The 22,472-nt window shown below is 32.4% G+C and overlaps 1 protein-coding gene and 1 long non-coding RNA gene across 2 annotated transcripts; one reads left to right on the plus strand and one right to left on the minus strand.

The window, feature by feature from the left end:
- Positions 1 to 803: 803 nt before the first annotated feature.
- Positions 804 to 2,143, minus strand: LOC111916149 (stem-specific protein TSJT1). Its single transcript, XM_023911781.3, has 4 exons — positions 1,881 to 2,143; positions 1,492 to 1,732; positions 1,234 to 1,354; positions 804 to 1,122 (listed from the first exon to the last, which is right to left on the minus strand). Exons 1-4 carry the CDS (start codon positions 2,057 to 2,059, stop codon positions 935 to 937), a joined length of 729 nt encoding a protein of 242 aa, XP_023767549.1. The 5' UTR covers positions 2,060 to 2,143; the 3' UTR covers positions 804 to 934.
- Positions 2,144 to 4,712: 2,569 nt separating this feature from the next.
- On the plus strand, positions 4,713 to 5,979 carry LOC111916148 (uncharacterized). Its single transcript, XR_002858442.2, has 4 exons — positions 4,713 to 5,091; positions 5,290 to 5,402; positions 5,534 to 5,612; positions 5,768 to 5,979. It is a non-coding gene; the product is annotated as an uncharacterized LOC111916148 (long non-coding RNA).
- Positions 5,980 to 22,472: the final 16,493 nt, after the last annotated feature.

Consider the following 22,472-nt stretch of genomic DNA (forward strand, 5'->3'; position numbering starts at 1 on the left):
ATATATATATATATATATATATATATATATATATATATATATATATATCAAGGTTGTAAAAATCGCTCGACGTTAGCTAGTCGGTGGACTGGGGTTAAGGGATTAATCGGCTAGGCGGAGATTAATCGGGGGATTAATCGGAGACCATTAATTTGTAACTTATTAGATTTTAAAAAATTAAATATGACTAATATCATAACAAAATAGGTTAATATGATAAATACAACACAAATCATACCTTAAATAGTTTCCATTGAGATATAACTTCTTCAAAGTGTTAAAATTTCATCGGGTTCTACTGTTTCAGTAATTTTGTATGCATAGATTAATCGTTAGGCGCTCTCTAATCGATCGAGTAGAGCCTAAGGATTAATCAGAGATTAATCGGGACCTAATCGAGATTTTTACAACACTGATATATATATATATATATATATATATATATATATATATATATATATATATATATATATATATATATATATATATATATATTATTTTTCAAAATTCATGATTGTTTATTAAGATTACAATTTTTTTTTTCTGAAGTGTATATATATTTGTGTGGTAGGGATTTTTACAAACGAATTTCCTAACAAAAGAGTGCTTTATATTTCTAAAAGGAAGACTTAGTCGAGACTTGAGAGACATTTTATAAAAAAAATATGGTATAAAAATAGAAAAGGTAAATAAAAAAGGCATTAAGTAGTGAATACTGAATAGTGGTATTTCATAATGGTCATTAAATTGGTGGTTATTTAAGAAATATGTGAACCATTGGGTAAAGTAAAGTAACAAAAACAGAAAAAACAAACAAATATATCATTAAGAGACATAAAACAATAGAAGTAGACATTTTTTTTTTCCAAATAAGTAACAAATCTATGATTTAAGTTCTATACAATAAAAACTCAAAAGGAAATTATAATGCCCCTTATCCCCAAGTAGCCCAATTAGCTTCACTTCCAACCCTAGGCATTGCTTGTGTGGTCTTTGAATACACATCAACTTTAAATGTAGCACCACACATCACTCCTTCACTATCAACCCTTGATATTGCCTTCATTTTGTTCTTTGGATGCTCAAAGCTCATTAATCCCCCTTCTGTATGATACATACACCCTATACAACACACAAAAATCCACAAATATCAATCTACATACAATATCAAATCATAATGAAAAGACAAAATTACCCTTTCTTCAAGTAAATCGAAAGTTTTGGAACCCTTACCGGTTGGGAAGGGAGCAAATGACTTGGAGCAGCTAGACTTTATGACCATCAAGTTGTCAGAAATTACAACCGAGCCATCAGCCGCTATGCCCCAGAAAAGCTTCACTCCTCCATCAGCACCCTATAGATCATATCATCACCACAAATTTTACCATATCAACTTAAAAGGTCGAAAATGCCCACCAAATTCTTGTAATATTACTAAATGACACATTGGTGATTTGGTGTAGTAGTAGCGTAGTATGAGAGAACACTTACAAGTGAGACAAAGACAGTTTTAGCCATGAGATCATAGAGTATAAACCCAAAACTACCCTCCATCTCCTTGAGTACTGAGTGGGCCGGGTATGGGCCGCGATCACGAAGGGTCTTGTAAGCTTGGATCACAAACATGGGCTCATTGGCCAGCTTTGTTAGCCCATATTGCTTGTTAAGGGTGCATAAGTTGTCTAGACCTCCCAAGAATATGCAATAAATGTCGTCCATGCTACTAAACAACCTTCAAATACATTTCACCAAAGTTTCAAACCAAAACTTAACGGAAAAAAAAAATCTTTTAGGGTATAATGTAATAAATAACGAGTTAATGTTTAAGTTTTTGACCAATTACATAAATATATATTATCCAAAGATTAAAAAAAAAATACCTTTGTTGAGAGGAAGAGTCGAAGGCGAAAGAAGCATCATTGCCAAAAGAAAATGAGAAAGCATTGGGATTAGAATTCAAGAATTGGTTCAAAGGATGATGATTTTGATGATGATCGTGTGATGGGCTACTGAGTTCTTTTGGTGCATTAACCAAATGTTTCTTGAAAATAGCCAACATTATATTTTAAAGGATCGACAAAAAAAATATGAAGATTTTCTTATGAAATGAAAGGGATTGTATTGTGGGTGTTTAAGAGTTTGTATGTGTGATGGGTATTTATAGTCAATTGCATTTGGTGGGGAAAGGGACGTGGCAGCATTATCCAAAACAAAAGAATGGATAAGGTAAGTGACATGACATATGCTCATGAATGTTGAAAGGGTTCCATCTTCAACTTATTTTTCTCCATTCAGTTGTAAGGAAATATAAGACGCCTTTTTATTAGTATAATTTGTAAGAATTTGTTAATTCTATATTTTATATAAAATTTTGTTATTTATATAACAACTTTTAGTTTTTTTTAACAATATTATATAACGTATTTTTATTATTTTATGTGAAAATCTATATAAAATTATAAATTGTTGTATTAAGTAGGGATATATACATTAAAATCCTAATATTTTCATCAATTTGACAAGAAAGTCCTAAATTTTATTTTTTGACAGTAAAGTCCAAATTACCGATAATTTTTGACACTTTTACCTTTTTTTTTTCCGGTTAGCCGGTAATTAGGACTTTTTTTTATCAAAAAAATAAAGTTTAGGACTTTTTTTGTATCAAATCGTCATTTATGACTTTACTGTTAAAAAAAATAAAGTTTAAGACTTTCTTGTGAAATCGTTGAAAATATTGAGACTTTAGTGTATATATCCTTTTTTTAGTTAGAAATTTAATGGTATTATACTCTTTAAGCATAAGAGTTATTGAAACATTTTTTAGTCAGCTAGATCCTATTGAAATCCTTAACATTTGCTTCTTGTTAAATTATTTTTTTAATCTCAACAAACCGACATTGAAAAAAATGGAGATAATCAAGAAAGAAAGATAGAAAGAAAGAACCAGGGTTGTGTTGACTTTTTACAGTCCAAAAAATGGAAAAATAAGAAACCGAAAAAAATGTCCTTCTTTCCCTTCTCCACATTCACACCTTTTTGACTAGGCATGTGTTGTTTGTGTTTGTATAATCTATCCCCACTTTTTAGTTCAAGATTTGGTGGCAAAGCAAGAATAAAGTTTTACAAGTCTTTTCACCATTTCTCGCTCTCTCTTTTGCATATGTTTCTCCTGATCGTGATTGTGTCAGGGTAATGATGATGATGATAAGAAAAACAGTGGTTCTGTAAAAAAAGTCACAATTAAAAGTTCTTGGGTTACGAAAATACACTAAAGTCCCAATACTTTCAACGATTTAACAAAAATCTAAACTTTATTTTTTTTACAGTAAAGTCATAATTGACGATTTGACAAGAAAATCCAAAACTTTATTTTTTTGACAAAAAAGTCCTAATTACCAGCTAACCGGAAAAAAGGGTAAAAGTGTCAAAAACTGCCGGTAATTTAGACTTTACTGTCAAAAAAATAAAATTTTAGACTTTCTTGTCAAATCGATGAAAATATTGAGACTTTATTATATATATATCCCTATTAAGTAGTTACAAATTAATTGATAGGGATAATGAATTGTAAGGGTAATATAGTTTAGATTTTGTTTACGTTTGTATATATATATATATATATATATATATATATATATATATATATATATATATATATATATATATATATATATATATATATATATATATATATATATATATATATATATATATATAAAAGCCTCTTTATGAAGAGTGATGCGATCTTATTTGACCATTTTTATTTTTATTTTTATATATTGTTTTTTGGTTAATATCTGGATTAGTTTCTTGGACACGTATTACAGAAGCCAAGGTTGTAGTATTAGCACCAAGGTTGAAGTAGTAGGCTTGAATGGTACAAGTTTGTCTCTCCATCTTCACTGTTTTCTCCTCCAATGGGATTGTTCCACCTTATGCGGTCCCTTTATTCAACCGGTGTTACTTTAGGGCGGTGGTATGCTGTCCCTTCTCTATCGTTTTTATTTTTTCTAGATGTTTCCACCGATTTGCCTTCTACGTTTTCCATTGCTTTCGCTTTAATCCAGTGTCTTTAACTCATACACATTATCCATCTTCATTTTTTCGATCCTTGGAATAAAATTTCTTTACTTCTTTCGTATCTCTTCTGTGTTCATTAAACCGATCGAAGGTAACATTAAGTGTTGTATCTTACATATCCAACATTTACTTATTTATTTATTTTTTCATTTTTGATGCTATAAGGTACAATAATTTGTAGGAGTTAGTACCCTCAAGTTTACAAACAATGCAAACATACAGATGGTGTTTTGGAGACAAAGAGATTCACCAAATGCTTATATTTTGGGATGTTCGTTTGGACAGAATACCTGAACCGAAACCCGGACTGGACCGACCTGAATTAGGACCGAATAAATTATTTGGGTCGGTCCTCGGGTATCTATTTTTGCCCAATTCGGGTTTGAGGTTATTCAGTCTGGGTTACCCGAATAAAGGTTTAATCGGGCCAAAAAGACCGACCCGGAAAGTGAATAATCACTTGAACCAAATAACCAAAATAAAGTGAAATGACCCGAATAACCCAAATAAACCGAAATAACCCGGATAACCCAAATAAGGAAATTCTATATTTAATTCAAGAAAAAAATATTAAATTAATATTTTTTTGAACTAGATATAGAATTTCCTTATTTGGGTTATTCGGGCAATTTCGGTTTATTTGGGTTATTCGGGTCATTTCGGTTTATTTATTCGGTTCAAAAATATAATGTAAATGTTTATTTGGGTTATTTCGGTCCTATTGGGTTAATAACCGAACCTAAACCCGTATTATCCGAACCAAACCGGTCCATATTAGTATAATCAGTCCGGGTTTCGGTTCCCATTTTTTTTATCCGATTCGGGTTCGGGTCGGTTCCGGCCCGAAGCACATCCCAACTTATATTGCTGCCCAAATCTTCATCTTTCTTGGACTTGAAGCTACAACAAACATTTTTATGGGTAATTGTTTCTTAGCAGGGAGGGCTTGGATGTGTAAATAGAGGAAATCAAGCTTAAATGGACATTGATGTGTGAATAACAAGGCATCAGGTAATTTAAAAGCCAACTTTTAATGTATACGAGGTTAGTATTATGGAATGAAGAGATTATGATATAGCTTTTGGTTATAATCTGACGAACATAATGGATTTTTTTTTTCATTTGCAATCTGATTTATTTGGTATTGCCACAATATCCTAAGTTATATATAAAGTTGAAGAAAAATTGATAAATCCAGTTCAATTGAAGGTTAGAAAAGTTAGCAGTCCACCAGATAAATAATTGGGTTCAAACATTTCAATTGGTTCAACAATTCATTCAGCCCTCACAACTGAAGCGATTTCACCGGTTGCGGCCTTATGGTATGATTTTCTACTTCGATTTCCGAGATATTATTTGATTGACATCTGCCATTTATGATGACCCATGGAAGTGGGGCTTATGGATAGTTGAGGAATAGAAAATAAATATCAATACCATGTTATATGTGTAGTTCTTTTGAGAGGCAACCTGATTTTTCCTGTAAATGCATACCAGTGATCGAAATGGAAGAGAAGAAAGTAATCCTTAAGGTATTTATTTTTACCTTTTTTTTTGCTGATTTTCTCGTATAAGTTTTGTATGTGATGCAATCAGGAAAGTCATAAGCAAATTTAGGTTGTTTAAGGAAGTACTAAACCTTTATTTCTATTTTTGAAGATAATTTACTTACATATCTTTTTTCTAGATTAGTCATATTGAAAGAGGCTGACTCACCATTCCTCTTCAACTTCATGGAATTAGGCATGCTATTCTTATTGGAGATGAAAACCAATTACCAACAACGGTTATAAGCAATTTAAGTCTATATTGTTTTTCTGTTTTCAAAGTTTTGTTATATATTATTTTTAGTTTTAGTTTTATGTAATACTCATAGTGATTGTTTGTTCATGGAATTGAGTCGGTTCAAATAGTTAAATCATATTTAAATAATCTTACAAGATAATGCTGATATAACAAAAACATAATAAATAAATAAATAAATAAGAATAAATAAATAAATAAAGAGACAGTTTTAATCACGCCTTGAAATTAAGTGTTAAGCTTTTATTTTATTTTATTTTATTTTTTTAATCTTCCGTTATTATAATTTTCCATATATGGAACAACTTTTTTAATACTTCTACGACGAAACTTTAAAATATCGGATTTTAGTTTATAATTGATCGCGGTTAATGACAAATAAAATGAAGTTTTATTTGACACCTTAACAAGCTCATAACAAGTGATATGAATTTTACAAAAAGGTACATGAATTATTAGATGCATGCAATATTCATGGGACCATGTTTTTATAAACTATAATTGTAAAACATATATATCTAAAAATGCAAGTCATTGCCGTCCTTTTGAAGAACACTCGTTATCATTTGAGGGGTTTAGCGTCACAGGTCACCTGGGCCTAGGATTAGATTTTGATGTTCGGGGTAGTTTTGTAGTTTCTAATTTCTAAAGGGTCACCTTGTTACTGGTTAGTTGCAATGCTACAAGTTGTTTCAAGTAGGATGGCTTGATTAGAATCTTATATGATAAAGGTCACCTAAGAATGAGAGGTCTGAGGCATAGATGGGATAAATATGCCAAACTAAACAATAGTTGTTTAGGATCCCATAATCTAAGAGTTACATATCATATGCAATTGGTAATCGCTACCTACCGAGTTTGAATAAGTTTATGGGATAAATGTCACCTAACCATTTACTTGTTTTGTTACTTGGATCCTAGACTTTAATAAATTAATGTTTTAAGAATCAATAAGAGGTATTAATTTTTAAAGACTAAATATTGAAATACTAAATGAAACTTTGTTAAATTCTGTTGATAACTGTTTATAATTTTACGCCCTGCAATACCTATTTCTTGTTGAATTTCAAGAGACAATAACATTTGATGGTTATAATTTCTATATATTGTATAATATCTTAAGGTCCTACCTTAAGGATAAATAGAAATTATATATACTGAAAGATCCCATACCTGAATAACCTCTGCATCTGGTTAGTTCGATCATGATACTTTGATGGAAATATTATTGTGATAATGTTGATGTATCTCACATTATGCTGGAGTGATTAACCATGAGTTGCTGAAAGTCTTGGATAATTATGAAATATATCAGATGTCTCATCAAGTAAAGCAAATATTCAATCAGAACACTAGAAAGTACTTCTAGTTTGTTCAAGAATTGAATAAAGGAAGTCTAAGAGATTGTGTACTCATATAGACTTATAGTTCAGTTAAGGGAAATACAACATAAACCTAGAAATCAAGAAAGGACCAAATGATTAGTGTTGTTTCTGTTGTGGAAGAAATTGGACACTAAAGGAGGAATTACTCCTCTCATCTCATTGAGATGAAGAAAGTCTGACTGGGACAAGACTTCAGATATCTATATGATAGAACTATTTATTTTTCCATCATTCACTTGAGTATGTAATACTTCAGGTGAAACTAATAATTGATATTATGTGTTGATGATTGGAAGAAATAATCAACTGATTACAAATGAATGATATTTCGTGTTAAAGATATAACGAGTGTTGTTATAGTCTTTTATTTAAACAATATATGTATTGAACCTATCCTTATAGGTACATCTAACAGTTGTAATTTATGAATAAATCTAGATTTACTTATCGTTTAATGGATGTTCACATTCATGTTCTGAAACGATATATTGTATGTTAAAGAATATTTTTCTCATAATGTTATTTATGAAGTAAATCTATAATCTTTCATTAAATTAATAGTTCTGATCATAACACCTACATAATAAAATGATATTTGATTGGAACTTATCTATGTCATAATCATCATGACAATATAAATAAGAAATACATATACCAACTTCAAAAGGATGGAATTTTAGAAGCCAAATAAGCTTGATTTATTTGATATATGTGAATCATATTTATATGGGAAGATGATTCACAAATGTCTTTACCTATTACTAATTAAAGAAGGAAAGGCTTGACAAAGAGTTATACATAAGTGATGTATGTAATCTTTTTCAATCCATGAATACATTTGGTGATAGATACTTAATCAATTTCACTGACGACTTTTATTCGTTGTTGATGAAACCTTTTGATTTGATCAAAATTTTCCATAGTGAAGATTAACAAACACATTAATGAGTTCATCATTAAATTTTCATTATGATAAAGAAAATGAGTTTTGTAAACCAAGTCTTCTTGGAACATCTTAGGAATTATGCAATCGATTCACAACTCATTCTGACAAAAACACTCACTCGTGATTAGTTAGTTCCTTGTGGCACAGGATCAACTAGTCACTTGAATCTATCTTTTGATATTCGAGGTAGCCTTCATATTCTATAGTGGGATAAGGTCACCTAGCCACTAGCTGAATGTCGATAGTATAAGTTTTAAAGAGGATAAAACATAGACCTTGCAGTCTATTATATGATGTTTTAAAAGAACTATTTACTTTATAAAATTTTGGAATTATGCTCACTGCAACAAATATATATATATATATATATATATATATATATATATATATATATATATATATATCTAACCAAACAAGTGGATTAAATACTTTCGTTAGAATAAGGATGTAATGGTTTAGCCTTATCTAAAATGTAAGAAGTTGTAAAGCTTATGTTAGACAATAAGCTTAACTATTCTAGCATCTACAAATTGTATTTATGTAGACTATCCTAAATGGTTGTTTAGGATGAAGTCTCTACTAACCCCACTAATTTTCATTCCATAAGACAAGTACTTAGAAAGTTCTTTTTCTAAGTGGGAGCTATATGGAACTTTAAGAGCTAAAGAACCATAAACTAAATGCATCATAGTTTGGAACTAGCAAGTTTTCAACTGTTGTTGAATCTGCTCAATGGTTGATCAGAAACCAATAAAAGACAGAGAGATGCATTCACGTATGACTATCAAGTATGGGCTTGATTAATCTTGCTTGATATATTGCGAATATAAAGAGTAAGTGAGTTTTTAAGGGTGAAAACATACATGAATGAAAATCTTCTCAGATTTAAGCTAACATCTCAAAGTAAGAATCTTCTTTCTTATAAGACAACTACATAGTGTGATTTAATTATAAATCAAGACTAATCTTGTGTTTTTTTTTATAAATCTAGTGGGAGTGCAGTAACGTTTTTAGTCTTATATGTAGTCAACATACTAACTCTTGGAATAAATATCTATAGAGGTAGGTCATGGCAACTTAAAGGATTAAGTAAAATTGCATTAATTGTCATGGATCTTAAAGAGCTTAAGATAAAGGACTGTGAGAGAGTCATCTTGTTAAAAACCACATGACATGATTTTGAGCAAAATCCTAGTGCAAATGTTTTTGAACTAGATAATATGATTGTATTCTGTATGCTGAGGCAATTGGATTAATCATATATGTCATGATTATGCATAAAGGCCAAATGATTCGTATGCTTAGAGCATGTCGAATGATACCAGTATAATGTGAAAACAAGTCATTGTGTGACTTATAGGAACATTCTAAAGTATTTGCGAGAACTAGAGAAATATTCCTAGTCTACATAGTATTTGAAAGAAAGCTATGTTTAAAGTTGTTACACATATGCTAAATTTTCAAATAGATTGAGACGATTCTTAATCACAGTCCGGCGTGTCCTCGTTATGGATGAAGAGATAGTTACATGGATAGTGGTTCCATGTAGCTTTTAATTACAATTACATATCGGAGTTAGAGTGCCTCGTGCTTTGGAGAACCACGTACAAAGATGCTTAATGTATAGTTCATTATGACTATGAGTAATCCCATTATGCAAGTATTGGTATCTAAGTCATATTTAAGCATCTAATTCATTCTCAATAGTTTTCTTTATATATGAGTTATATATAAAACTGAAAATGATTGTATTTTCAAAGCTTAGACAAATCAAGTTTGGCAAATCTACTTGACAAAGCTCCATCATTAGCTAAAGGATGAAAGTGAAGCTGGTGCTATAGGGCGTTGTTGATATACGTATATGTATTGATTGAAACTTAGTACTTGGATTTTGGAACAATAAAGACAACATATATTGTAACGAGTCGAGATATTGGATATGAGTCATTCATTAACTAATTGTTGTGTTCTATATTAACATGTTTAAATCCTTGAATAACTAGGTTATTCTAAATGTACACAGTCTTTCATAGTTGTGGGAGCATCTATGAGGTAAGAATAATATGAGTGGATTGGTGGATTCTCATGGAGATGAGAATAGGAAGAGGTGCTACCAACTTTATAGATACTTGATTAAGAGAATAAGTATTGGACTCGACCCACATAAAAACCACTTTATGGATTATAGTCAAGAGTGATGTTTTGATCAAGGTTGTATCTTTGTATTCTTATACCTGAGATACATATTGTTGGATTAATGTCTAAGTCCATAACTATAATTGGTATGTACTTGACTCGATTGGCATGGTCCATTTGGGTTGCATGGCATCAGAACAATTTGGATAGACTTTTATGAGAAAAGGATATTTATGATTTGTTAATATATTATAAGTTCTAATATATTAATATAAAATCATATTATTTAATTAGTATTGATCAATAATTAATTTGGAATTAATTTTGTGATCAAAAGGAGACTAATTAAATATATGAGGATTGATTGTGTAAATCATTCATTCTTATATATGCGGGCTTATGATCCATAGTTCTTCATCTTGGGCTAAACCCATGGAGTAAACCATGGATACTCCATGGAGGTTTTAACCCATGGAGCATGAAGAATATGGAAACACATGAGTTACATGGTGTAACCCTAATAGCCACAATATATAAGGACCCATGGCTCAAGAAATTGGAACTAGTGTGTGTACACATGAGGGCTAGCCGATTTGAGCATAGGAACCTTTTCTCTCAAGTTATTCCAAGTTGTTGGTGATGTTGTGTGAACCATTTGAGGTGTCACACTTGAGGCACTAGGCTCTTAAGCTCCATGGAATCAAGCTACATGAAAAGGTATGTCTTCTTACTTGTTTATATTACCAATTATCAATGATTGTATGCTACTTAGAGTAATACCTTGGAAAGTTCATGTTTGCATGTATAATAGAGAAAAGATAGATCGAAGGTATCTAGGGTTGCATGTACACCATAGGAGTGTTATAATGCTCAAAATCCTTTAGTGGTATCAGAGCCTAGGCTTGTTTTCTTTTATACTTGATGCAAACTTATTTTTCAAAGTTGAAAATCTGCCAACTGAAAGCCAAACTCGTCGAGTTCATGCCATAACACATGAACTCGTTGAGTTTATAGCCAGAACTCACTGAAGGGTTTTGAATATTCTAACACTCCTATGGTGTACATGCAAACCTAAATACCTTGGATCTATGTTTTCTCTATTATACATGCAAACTTGAACTTTCCAAGGTATTACCCTAACTAGCATACAATCTATGATACTTGGGTAAAATAAACAAGTTATAAGACATAACTTTTGATGAAGCTTGAAGTCTTGATCTTTAAGAGCTTAGCCCCAATAGTGTGGAATCCTCAAGTGGAATCACAAATCACCAAAACCAACTTGGAATAACTAGAGAATAAGGATACTTAGGTTCCTCTTATGAAATCGGCCTTGCCCTCATTTCTATGCACTAGTGCCATTTTCATGAACCAAGTACCTCTTTATATAGTGTGGAGGATTAGGGTTACATTCATGTAAACCCTAATATACATGACCTTTCATTTCTATAGGATCCATGGGTTGAACACTCCATGGACTATCCATGAAAGCTTAGCCCAACCTAAATGAACTTGGTCCACCACATATATAAGAGTCCATATTTAATTAGTTCCTTTTTGATCACTAGATTAATTCTAAATTAATTCTTGATCAATACTAATTAAATAATATGATTTCATATTAATATATTAGAACTTATAATACATTAATATAAATCACTAGTATCCTTTTTTCTCATTTTGTCTATCCAATTGTTCCGGTGAAGTGCAATCCAAATGGACCATGCCAAGTCGTGTCGAATACATAACAATAATAGTTATGGGCTTAGACATCTAATCTAATAGTCTCCCACTTGGATAAGTCTAAAACTATTATTGCGTTTGACTCCAAAACCCGACTAGCAATCGTAGCTCTTAAAGCCCCTGCCGTACTCTGAACAAATAAATGACGTGTCCATTAGATAATGGATCATATATTCCTCCATTCTACATGTCATATGGAATGAGACATGGATTATAATCATTCTCTCTGTCCATTTGTTGTTTCTCGATTTCCGATTTATGACGACCGACTAATTGAACAAATCACATCAGTCCAGGCTTGGCCAAGCACTTCGGGGTGTCATCACTAAATCATTGATGGGCCCACAAATATCGCTTTTATCCCTCCAAGGGTAAAATTAATGGGTAAAATTTGACTCATATGCTTGGTCTACTACTTGTTGAATCATACATAAATGCACGTTTTATAACATCGAGTTACCAATGCGTTTTCGTACAATTAATGTATAAGCAAATCATAGGCAACAAATCATATCTCTAGGTTTGAAGAATATAAGATATTATCGTCTCATGATCACTCGTGATAAAATCCATGAAGTGAGTCAAATGAGCCTGGGTTTAATCCAATACTCAGAGCTTATGAGCACTCATGAATGTTGCAGCAACTCTTGCTATGTCCACTACCTTAGACATCTACAAACTAGCTTTGTGAAAGTCTTGCCTTAATACCTACTTCCAACGTATTATCGACCGTGGATGGTTTGAATAACTTGTCATTTAGGAAGAACGACCTAGTTATTCTGGAAGTCAAAACATGCAAAGTGAAACACAAGAATAATCGAATCCAATATGGTCTCAAAACTTATGAATATAAATATAACACCTTTTATTTATCACCATATTGATCACACATTATTCATTGCATACTGTTTCAAATGATCAACTTTATACTTGAATTAATTTTTTTTAAACACTAGTCATGCCATACACCAAGTATGCACACTATGTTTTTCCAAACATTAGTTATGCCACACACCAAGTATACACACTAAGTTTGTCTATGATCTTTACTTTGTGAAATAGATCTATTGAACATAATTCCAATGATTCTCATTTCACAATCCCAAATCCTTACCGTAAATGCAAGAATTCAAAATTCCTACCATTTATTGAAATCTGTTAGATTTTAAACTTATATGCACTAATCATCTGTAATGATTATGCACAAAGTCATAAAGACTTGTCAACAGACATTACAGAGTATTCCAATGGAGATCAACTCCATGGAAACGAAGTCTCATATTCAAAGTACATTGCTTTGAACATCCTTCTTGCATTAAGTTTTCTAATCTTACATAGATTGAATAACTTCCGTCTATGAGAATATTCCCACACTCCTATTTTGACTATCACTTCTTAACGAGAGTTGCCTCTTTTCAGAATATGTCAATATGTTCCTCTCCAAAAAAATTACACTATACTTCCAACTGTCCCTGAGCAACCAATATTTGGTAAACCTTAGATTGTCCTCGACAATTTCTTAATCAAATTAGTCCTATCCAATTCTAGTAGTTTTTCGCTCTTAATGCTCTAGGCATTTGGAAAAATTTAGAACATATGAATATTAAAGCACATGCAATCGATCCTATATACGAAGCATATGGGACAAGATTCATGATGTCTCACATAAAGACATGATGTTAGACCAGTGTTTTGCTATAATATTTCTATTTCTATTTGCCAAGTTCTCATAATTCAGATTATGAAAAGGGATGCCGTAATCATAATCGAATTTTAGAACACAAATAATGGACCCATATATAGAATTTCCTTATGTTGAGCCAGTCCAACATAAAAGTCATATATATATATATATATATATATATATATATATATATATATATATATATATCCTTGACTAAAGATGATTAAAGCCTCAATCTAAGCTTTTAAAATTGAAATGAAGTATCATTTCCTCTCCCTTAATTATAGCAAAACAACTTTTCCCAATTGAAACTTTTGTTTTCTATAATTAACATTGCTAACTTGCAACACTCATTATAATTATCATGCTCCCACTAACATGAGAATTATCAGCATAACACTTATGCTCCCACTAGCTTTGACATGTACTCAGAAATCAACTGGACTTCTAGAAATCAATACTTTATTGACTTTCTTACCAAAGTGCAGACTTCTTATATGAGATGCTTTGATAAAACTTTATCAAAATCATACACCTTTCCTTAGATAGCTATCATGTATGCCTAAACAATTTCCAGAACTATGAAAAGGGATGTTGTAATCATAGTCTCAATTGCTTAGACCTTTGCCATTTCTCACAAGTCCATGTTAGTGTGCCGGTTAACCACACACGCTCCACTAACGACCTTGAGAATGCAAATATCACAATTGTTATCTACTTAAATTCTACTCAGTGAAAGTATTTCCTCACCATCATTTTCATGAATCGAAGAGAAACTTGATGACACTTAGATTTTATGGTGTATGTGTTCCTATCCATGTGAAATTTGTCAAAACCATAATCACAAGACACGGTTAATGACAAATCCAAACTTATATGGACTGAACTTGTGCAGTCTTAACTTCTTGCCACCTGGCAGCACAAGGGTCTGCCATTGCTTCCAAGTTGTTATGCAACCAATCAAGAACTCTCAAAACTCATATGCAAAGCCAACTTTAACTGGAATGGGCACATAAATAGGAATATGTCAACACGATAGGTTATAAACATCAAGTCGTGTGCTTGTAATAAACTACATGTTTTACTCTTGATTAGATCTTGAAATCTTTCAGGATCTTTAAGACTCCCACTGTCCTCTTGACACATTAGACTCTCTTGCCAAATATTCAAGAGATAGTGCGGATTCTTTATCAACACAAACACTTCACACAATTGGTCTTTGTTTTATCCAAAACATCACAACTTACCAATTTCAAATGTACAAGAGTAGGACACATTCTACTCTTACATTTGACAAGTGTTAGTAAACTTTCTTTAAGATGTGTCACTCAAATTACAATCTTGGAGTATGATTCTAAGACTTGTTTTGGAATGAAGTATGACTCATCTTCTTGATTTAACCATTTGAACAATTCAAGAGTCCTCTTCTTAGTCATAAGAATGCACTAAGATGTCCTTAGAGGACTAATTGTGATATGGTTTCTAAATTATTAAGATGATCACAAAACATGATACTAAAGTACTCTCCCATCTTTTTAGATTTGAGAAACTTTTATCTCTCTGCCTAATTTGATTCTTCTGATTCATTCTGCCATACATCGAAACTTTTCCAATGCTTCAGAATTATACTTAAACTTGTAAGTATAACCATATTTACTAAACTTTAGTAAATCATGACGAATAGACTTATCGATCTTTTGTGGTGGACTTGACCAATGCACAAGAATGTGCACTCGATCCCTTTTTCCTTCACTTGACTCACATATACATGTGAACAAGGAACTAGTCTTAATTTTCCAAAGATGAAAATTCTCATTCATCATACGACTTGCACGATTCCAAGTTTCTGTCCAATTGAGAACTTGGGTGATGAGAATCTTTCCTTATTTGGTAAATTTAGACACTACCACAAATAAAAGAATCAAATGCACATTTCCATTATTGCTAGAAACATACAAGAATCAGTTTTCAATAAAAGCCATTGCAAGGAGATATAAACTAAAATAAAATCAAAATTTTATTTATTCATAAAATGCGGAAAAACTTTTTCCTTACAATGCAAATTTAAATGAAAATTATGCTATTACATATTTCCTAGCAATCTATCATAACTCCTTAAGTAGTAGCTCAAGAATCCGATCTTCGAACCATGCTATTGAAATCCATCTTCGCGATCAGATTCAACATACTCTTCTTTTAAGTTTCCTTCCATTTGCTTGATCCTGCCATACATCAAAATGTATTAAGAATCTCCAAATTGAAACTTAATTGAGTTAGATAGTGGACTTACCTGAAGCAAAGTCAAACTTTTTGACTAGACCTTCTCTCAGATCTTTCAAGTAGTTCGAGCAACTTTGCAACCAATGCCCCTTCCTTTGGAAATAGAACCATATGGACCCTTTGGGAATGGTACACGAGACTATCTCAGACTTAGCCTTTCTCTTTACCATTTGGTCAACCGAGTTAACTATGGCCGATCCCTTTCCATTGGGAAGAAAAAGCTTCTCTGGATATCCAATGTAACCAATTGTCATTGTCCATGGTAGTTTGGAAAGTTGATCTACTAATCAAATTTGCTTTACCAGAACTCCAAATCATTGTAGATTCAGTAGCACCAAGAAAATAGATAAGATCATTAAGGGTCATGTCATAGTCTGTTACATAGTAGTGCCAAAGAAACTCACTATATGACTTAGAAAGTTATTGAACAACTAACTTTCTCAAGACTTTGACACCCAACTCTCCTGGATTATCAGTATGTGACTTCATCTCCAAGATGTGAGCACACATATACCTTGCTTGCCAATAGGGCTTGAGTGACCTTGAACTTGTAGGTTAGGGAGAATAATTGGAGGAGGTAGAGGAAGTGAAGAATGATTTACATGATCCAACCATGGGACATCATCTTCATTAGGAAAGATTGTTCCAAGAGATTTGGGATGATCATAATTGTCTGAAACAGACATCTTTTGGGAGATACTCAAGATAATTGATTTAAAGTCCTTAATATAACACCCAATATGAAATATTAAGGCTAGGACCCAACACAATATTTTATAACTTGAAAGAGGGATGCCGTAATCCAAGCCATAAAATATTTGAAGGTAGGCGAATGACGATTCACCGATTTCCACCATGAAAAAACGAAATAATTTATTAGGTTTTTAATTGGATTTGAAACTCCTAGATCTTTTGAGATTAATTGAACTTTTCAATGGCATGTTTCAATCTTGATTGTGCCCTCTCAAATTTTGTGACTGAGATGCCGAGGATCACAAAACAAGGTGTGAATAACCATGCAAATATACTTGGTACCCTTAATAATTATCACTCAATCGATGTGCCGGTTAACTACACGCGCTCCACTACCGACTTAAGCAAAGTGCAAAGTGTAATTTCATGGGTTAGCACCAAATTCACATTTTCCTAAGTAACTAAGATTGGGAATCCATAATAGTTTAATTACTTAGTATTTATCATTAATACTTTTAATGAAGTGAGAATTCTAGTCCTTGTCCTACCCGTTCGGCTAACGACCCTCCACCAGTCAAGGAAGCGGTGGGTGAGAGTGGACATCCATTAAACTGCCATTTTATAGGCAGTAACCTTATACCCCCCTTATAGACCGGCTTCGTGAATGAGGCCTACTAACGCTAAGACTGACTTTGTTCTTATACACACACACACACACACACACATATATATATATATATATATTATTATTATTAACTTATAAGACTATAAATTATAAGGGTTGAATTTTAACTTTAAAAATTCTAAGGGCTTAATTTGGAATTAAAGTATTCATGAGGGGAAACTTTACAAATTCCAAAACTTGAGGGCAAATTTTGAACTATTCAAAAACTTTTCAATTCCATAACTTATGTGTTTAAAGTAGTTTTAATGAAAAAACTCTTCAGGTTCCATAACTTGAGGACAAGTTATGGAAGACTTTAATACATTTAAAAATGAGACTCTCCATTTTTTCATAACTTATGGAAATCTTATGAGTTTTAATAATCATAAATGTGACTTTTCATATAACTTAAGGACAAGTTACAAAAACACATATTATGAACAACTTTTAGATCAATTTGGATTAAAAACATATTATTGCATAACTTTTCTATTAATCTAAATTAACTCATAAGAACAAGATAATTCAAATCAAACACTTTTCATGTAATTATCCTTACAATTAAACTAATACAAAACATGAATCTATTAACAATTAAATATGAAATTGGATTAGCATGAACATTACCACATCAAAAACAGGTTTACAAGTTCAAAAACAGCTTAGGGTAATGTTCCTAGTCCAATTCTAGCCAAAAAAACACGAAAACTTGCAAACTGGAAGCACAACTCGTCGAGTTCTCCAAGGAACTCGTTGAGTTCATGCCTTAAGATATGAACTCGACGAGTTTTTGGCCAGAACTCGTCGAGTTTTCCAGTCTGGGCAGTTTTTGGTTTTGAAAAACAAGTTTGCATCAAGTATAAATGAAAACAAGCCAAGGCTCTGATACCACTGAAGGATTTTGAGCATTCTAACACTCCTATGGTGTACATGCAACCCTAAATACCTTGGATCTAAGTTTTCTCTATTATACATGCAAACTAGAACTTTCCAAGGTATTACCCTAACTAGCATACAATCTTTGATACTTGGGTAATATAAACAAGTTATAAGACATACATTTTGATAAAGCTTGATGTCTTGATCTTTAAGAGCTTAGCCCCAATAGTGTGGAAGCCTCAAGTGGAATCAAAAATCACCAAAACCAACTTGGAATAACTAGAGAATAAGGATACTTAGGTTCCTCTTATGAAATTGGCCTTGCCCTAATTTCTATGCACTAGTGCCATTTTCATGAATCAAGGACCTCTTTATATAGTGTGGAGGATTAGGGTTACATTCATGTAAACCCTAATACCCATGACCTTTCATTTCGATAGGATCCATGGGTTAAACACTCCATGGACTATCCATGAAAGCTTAGCCCAACCTAAATGAACTTGGTCCACCACAACTTGGTCCACCACATATATAAGAGTCCATATTTAATTAGTTCCTTTATTATCACTGGATTAATTCTAAATTAAATCTTGATCAATACTAATTAAATAATATAATTTAATATTACACCATAGGGTTTTGAGCATTCTAACACTTCTATGGTGTACATGCAACCTTAAATACCTTGGATCTATGTTTTCTCTATTATACATGCAAACTTGAACTTTCCAAGGTATTACCCTAACTAGCATACAATCATTGATACTTTGGTAATATAAACAAGTTAGAAGACATACCTTTTCATGTAGCTTGATTCCATGGAGCTTAAGAGCCTAGTGCCTCAAGTGTGACACCTCAAATGGTTCACACAACATCACCAACAACTTGGAATAACTTGAGAGAAAAGGTTCCTATGCTCAAATCGGCTAGCCCTCATGTGTACACACACTAGTGCCAATTTCTTGAGCCATGGGGTCCTTATATATTGTGGCAATTATGGTTACACCATGTAACTCATGTCATTCCATATTCTTCATGCTCCATGGGTTAAAACCTCCATGGAGTATCCATGGATTACTCCATGAGTTTAGCCCAAGATGAAGAACTATGGATCATAAGCCCACATATATAAGAATGAATGATTTACACAATCAATCCCCATATTTTAATTAGTCTCCTTTTGATCACAAAATTAATTCCAAATTAATTCTTGATCAATACTAATTAAATAATATGATTTCGTATTAATATTATAGAACTTATAATATATTAACAAATCATAAATATCCTTTTCTCATAAAAGTATATCCAAATTGTTCTGATGCCATGCAACCCAAATGGACCATGCCAATCGGGTCAAGTACATACCAATTATAGTTATGGAATTAGACACAAATCCAATAGTCTCCCACTTGGATGAGTCTAAAACTATTATTGCGTATGACTTCAAAACCCGATTAGCAATCGTAGCTCTTAAAAGCTGCTGTCGAACTCTGAACAAATCAATGACATGTCCATTAGATAAGGGATCATATATTCCTCCATTCTAGATATCATATGGACTGAGACATGGATTATAATCATTCTCTCTGTCCATTTTAGATATCTAGAATGGAGGAATATATGATCCCTTATCTAATGGACGCGTAATTGATTTGTTCAGAGTTCAACAACAGGTTTTAAGAGCTATGATTGCTAGTTGGGTTTTGAAGTCATACGTAATAATAGTTTTAGACTTATCCAAGTGGGAGACTGTTGGATTAGTGTCTAAGTCCATAACTATAATTGGTATGTACTTGACCCGATTGACATGGTCCATTTGGGTTGCATGGCATCGGAACAATTTGGATAGACTTTTGTGAGAAAAAGGATATTTATGATTTGTTAATATATTATAAATTCTAATATATTAATATGAAATCATATTATTTAATTAGTATTGATCATGAATTAATTTGGAATTAATTTTGTGATCAAAAGGAAACTAATTAAATATATGGGGATTGATTGTGTAAATCATTCATTCTTATATATGTGGGCTAATGATCCATAGTTCTTCATCTTGGGCTAAACCCATGGAGTAAAGCATGGATACTCCATGGAGGTTTTAACCCATGGAGCATGAAGAATATGGAAAGACATGACTTACATGGTGTAACCCTAATATCCACAATATATAAGGATCCTATGGCTCAAGAAATTGGCACTAGTGTGTGTACACATGAGGGCTAGCCGATTGGAGCATATGAACATTTTCTCTCAAGTTATTACAAGTTGTTGGTGATGTTGTATGAACCATTTGAGGTGTCACACTTGAGGCATTAGGCTCTTAAGCTCCATGGAATCAAGCTACATGAAAAGGTATGTCTTCTAACTTGTTTATATTGCCCAAGTATCAATGATTGTATGCTAGTTAGGGTAATACATTGGAAAGTTTAAGTTTGCATGTATAATAGAGAAAACTTAGATCTAAGGTATTTAGGGTTGCATGTACACCATAGGAGTGTTAGAATGCTCAAAACCCTACAGTGGTATCAGAGCCAGGTTTTGATCCTTGGACATGTGGCCTTGGGTTACAGCATCCATCTTCCAAGTTATAAAATATTGTGTTGGGTCCTAGCCTCAATATTTCATATTGGGTGTTATATTAAGGACTTAAATCAACTGACTTGAATATCTCCCATATTAGATGTTTGGTTTAGGCATTTATGATCTTCCCAAGTATCTGGGAACAAGCTTTCCTAATGAAGATGATGTGTCGTGGTTGGATCATGATTTGAGGCATCACACTTGAGGTGCTAGGCTCACAAGGTTCTCAAGGAATCCAAGCAACAAGAAAGGTATGTTTTCTTACTAGCTTTATGATTCATGTTTGCCTTGTTATGCTAGATTGGTTAAGAACCTTGGAAAATCAAATTTGCATGTATCTTAGTAAACATAGATCCAAGGTTTCTAGGGTTGGATGTACATCTTAGGAGTGTTAGAATGCTCAAAACCCTTCACTGGTATGAGATCCTAGGCTTGTTTACTTGATACTTGATGGAAACTTGTTTTTCAAAAGCCAAAAACTGCCCAGACAAGAAAACTCGACAAGTTCTGGCCAAAAATTCACCGAGTTCGTGAGTTAATACATGAACTCGATGAGTTTGTCATCCGGTGAGCAGTTTTTCGAGTTTTGCTGCTGGAAATGGACTAGAAACATTACCCCAAACTGTTTTGGTCTTATAAAACTTGTTTTAGATGGTGTAATGGTTATGCTAATCCATTTTCAATGGCTATTATAAAAATTTCAAGTTTTGTATGGATTATTTATGATTCTTGAAATTGTTGATATGAATGTTCGTGAACTTATGAGTTTAGAAGAGCATAGGAATTATTGGCAACTTGCTTGTTAGTTTAATTCTTGATCTTGATGTGTTTTAATGGAATCCATAATTTTTCCTCAAGTTATGGATTACCAAAAGTCACTCTTTTAAAGCCCATTAAGAAACACATAGGTTACATAAAATGAAAAGTCTCTCATTTTAATAAACCATTAACTCATAAGTTATGAAAGATGAAAAGTTTTGAAAGTTACAAAACTTGCCCTCAAGTTTTGGAACATGTAAAGTCACTTTAAAATCTTTAGTTCCAACCCCTAAAATTTTAAAATTTAAAATTCAACCCTTATACTTTATAATATTATAAGTTAATAATATATATATATATATATATATATATATATATATATATATATATAAAAGAACAAGTCGTTTTATCGTTAGTAGGCCTCATTCATGAAGCCAGTCTATAAGGGCGGTATAAGGTTGTTGCATATAAAATGGCAATTTAATGAGTGTCCACTCTCACCCACCGCTTCCTTGACTGGTGGAGGGTCGTTAGCCAAACGGGTAGGACAAGGACTTTAAATCTTCATTAAAAGTATGATGAATGTAAAGTAACTAAATGTTTTTCATAAATTCCCAATCTTAGTTACTTTAGGAAAATTTGAATAAGGTGCTAACCCATGAAATTACACTTTGCACTTTTCTTAAGTCGTTAGTGGAGCGTGTGTGGTTAACCGGCACACTAACCTGGACTTAACAAGGTAGGAAAAGGGTGGCTTAAGGTTTATCATAAGTCGGTGGAGCGCGTGTGGTTAACCGGCACATCGATTGAGTGATAAACATTAAGAGTAGC

Source organism: Lactuca sativa, chromosome 1 (assembly GCF_002870075.4).
Source record: "Lactuca sativa cultivar Salinas chromosome 1, Lsat_Salinas_v11, whole genome shotgun sequence".
NCBI lineage: Eukaryota > Viridiplantae > Streptophyta > Magnoliopsida > Asterales > Asteraceae > Lactuca > Lactuca sativa.

What these genes read in the sequence shown, in the direction of transcription:
- LOC111916149 (XM_023911781.3), bottom strand. Translation starts at nt 2,059, where the DNA reads ATGTTGGCTATTTTCAAGAAACATTTGGTTAATGCACCAAAAGAACTC. An exon ending in AAACTGTCTTTGTCTCACTT is followed by an intron (nt 1,355 to 1,491) that starts GTAAGTGTTCTC and finishes TATGATCTATAG; the next exon opens with GGTGCTGATGGAGGAGTGAA. An exon ending in ATTTGCTCCCTTCCCAACCG is followed by an intron (nt 1,123 to 1,233) that starts GTAAGGGTTCCA and finishes TGTGTTGTATAG; the next exon opens with GGTGTATGTATCATACAGAA.